Source organism: Humulus lupulus, chromosome 1 (assembly GCF_963169125.1).
Source record: "Humulus lupulus chromosome 1, drHumLupu1.1, whole genome shotgun sequence".
NCBI classification, from domain to species: domain Eukaryota; kingdom Viridiplantae; phylum Streptophyta; class Magnoliopsida; order Rosales; family Cannabaceae; genus Humulus; species Humulus lupulus.
In genome coordinates, this window is record NC_084793.1 from 45,125,391 (window position 1) to 45,126,320 (window position 930).

The 930-nt window shown below is 36.9% G+C and overlaps 1 protein-coding gene across 1 annotated transcript; it reads left to right on the top strand.

Annotated features, from left to right (window-relative positions):
- Positions 1–266: 266 nt before the first annotated feature.
- Positions 267–608, top strand: LOC133814304 (uncharacterized). The gene has a single exon (XM_062247285.1). It carries the CDS (start codon positions 267–269, stop codon positions 606–608), a length of 342 nt encoding a protein of 113 aa, XP_062103269.1.
- Positions 609–930: the final 322 nt, after the last annotated feature.

The following is a 930-nucleotide window of genomic DNA, read 5'->3' on the forward strand; positions in this document are numbered from 1 at the left end:
CGCCACGGACATGAGGCAGAAAATATCCAAAGATTCACAGAGAATCACAAAAAGCCAATTTTCCATCTTCAACCTTCTTTCCAGTTTTTTTGTGTCACTAACTCAAGTTAAGCAGCCGTTTACGCAGATAACTTTTTCTGTCCCTTTTTTATACCACGCCGACCAAGCCAACTGTTCGACAATATTACATAAAGACCCAAAAAATAGTTGAAACAATTCTCATAGCTCCATTTTCATTGGATTCTAGCATAACACCGCTAGCCGCCATGGATTCGCTCTCTGCAGTCTCGCCCTCTTTAGTTCTACCCCCAAATAATCCCCTTTGTCCTCGGCCTCGCCAAATGGGTTTCTATATTTCTTGTCGTTTACAGAATCGGAGCCGTCGTTCTTGTTCTTTCTCCGGTACGCGCCTGAACTCACCCATGAAGCTTTCTAGGAGATCATGGAGGCGAGCTTCTAACAAATCAGACGGTGGTGGAACCACTGATGAGTACAAAGATGATAAAGGGACGGAGGAGGTGGAGAGAGAGCTTCACCTTGACGGAACCATTCCTGGAACTTCAAATGAGTTCGTGAAGCAAGTCTCATCACGTGCAGATTATATATAGTTACTTTTATATATATATAAATATATATACATATATATTGATGCAATTTTTTAAAAAGTTAATTATATGGTTGTGCACATTAGCTGAACGATAGAATTTTTTGAACTATTATTGGGATTCAAAAAAAAAAAATTGGCTTATATATGTTGTTGAGTCGGTTATGGCAAAATGAAAGAGGATATATGACTTGGTTGAAGGAATTTTGGCTATTTTAATTATTATAATACTCCTGATTTTGCTGATTTTTTTTTATTAATTTTGATTTCCAATATGAGATTAGTTTTCCCATAAACTAAGTTTTTGTTAATTAAATTTTCCCATA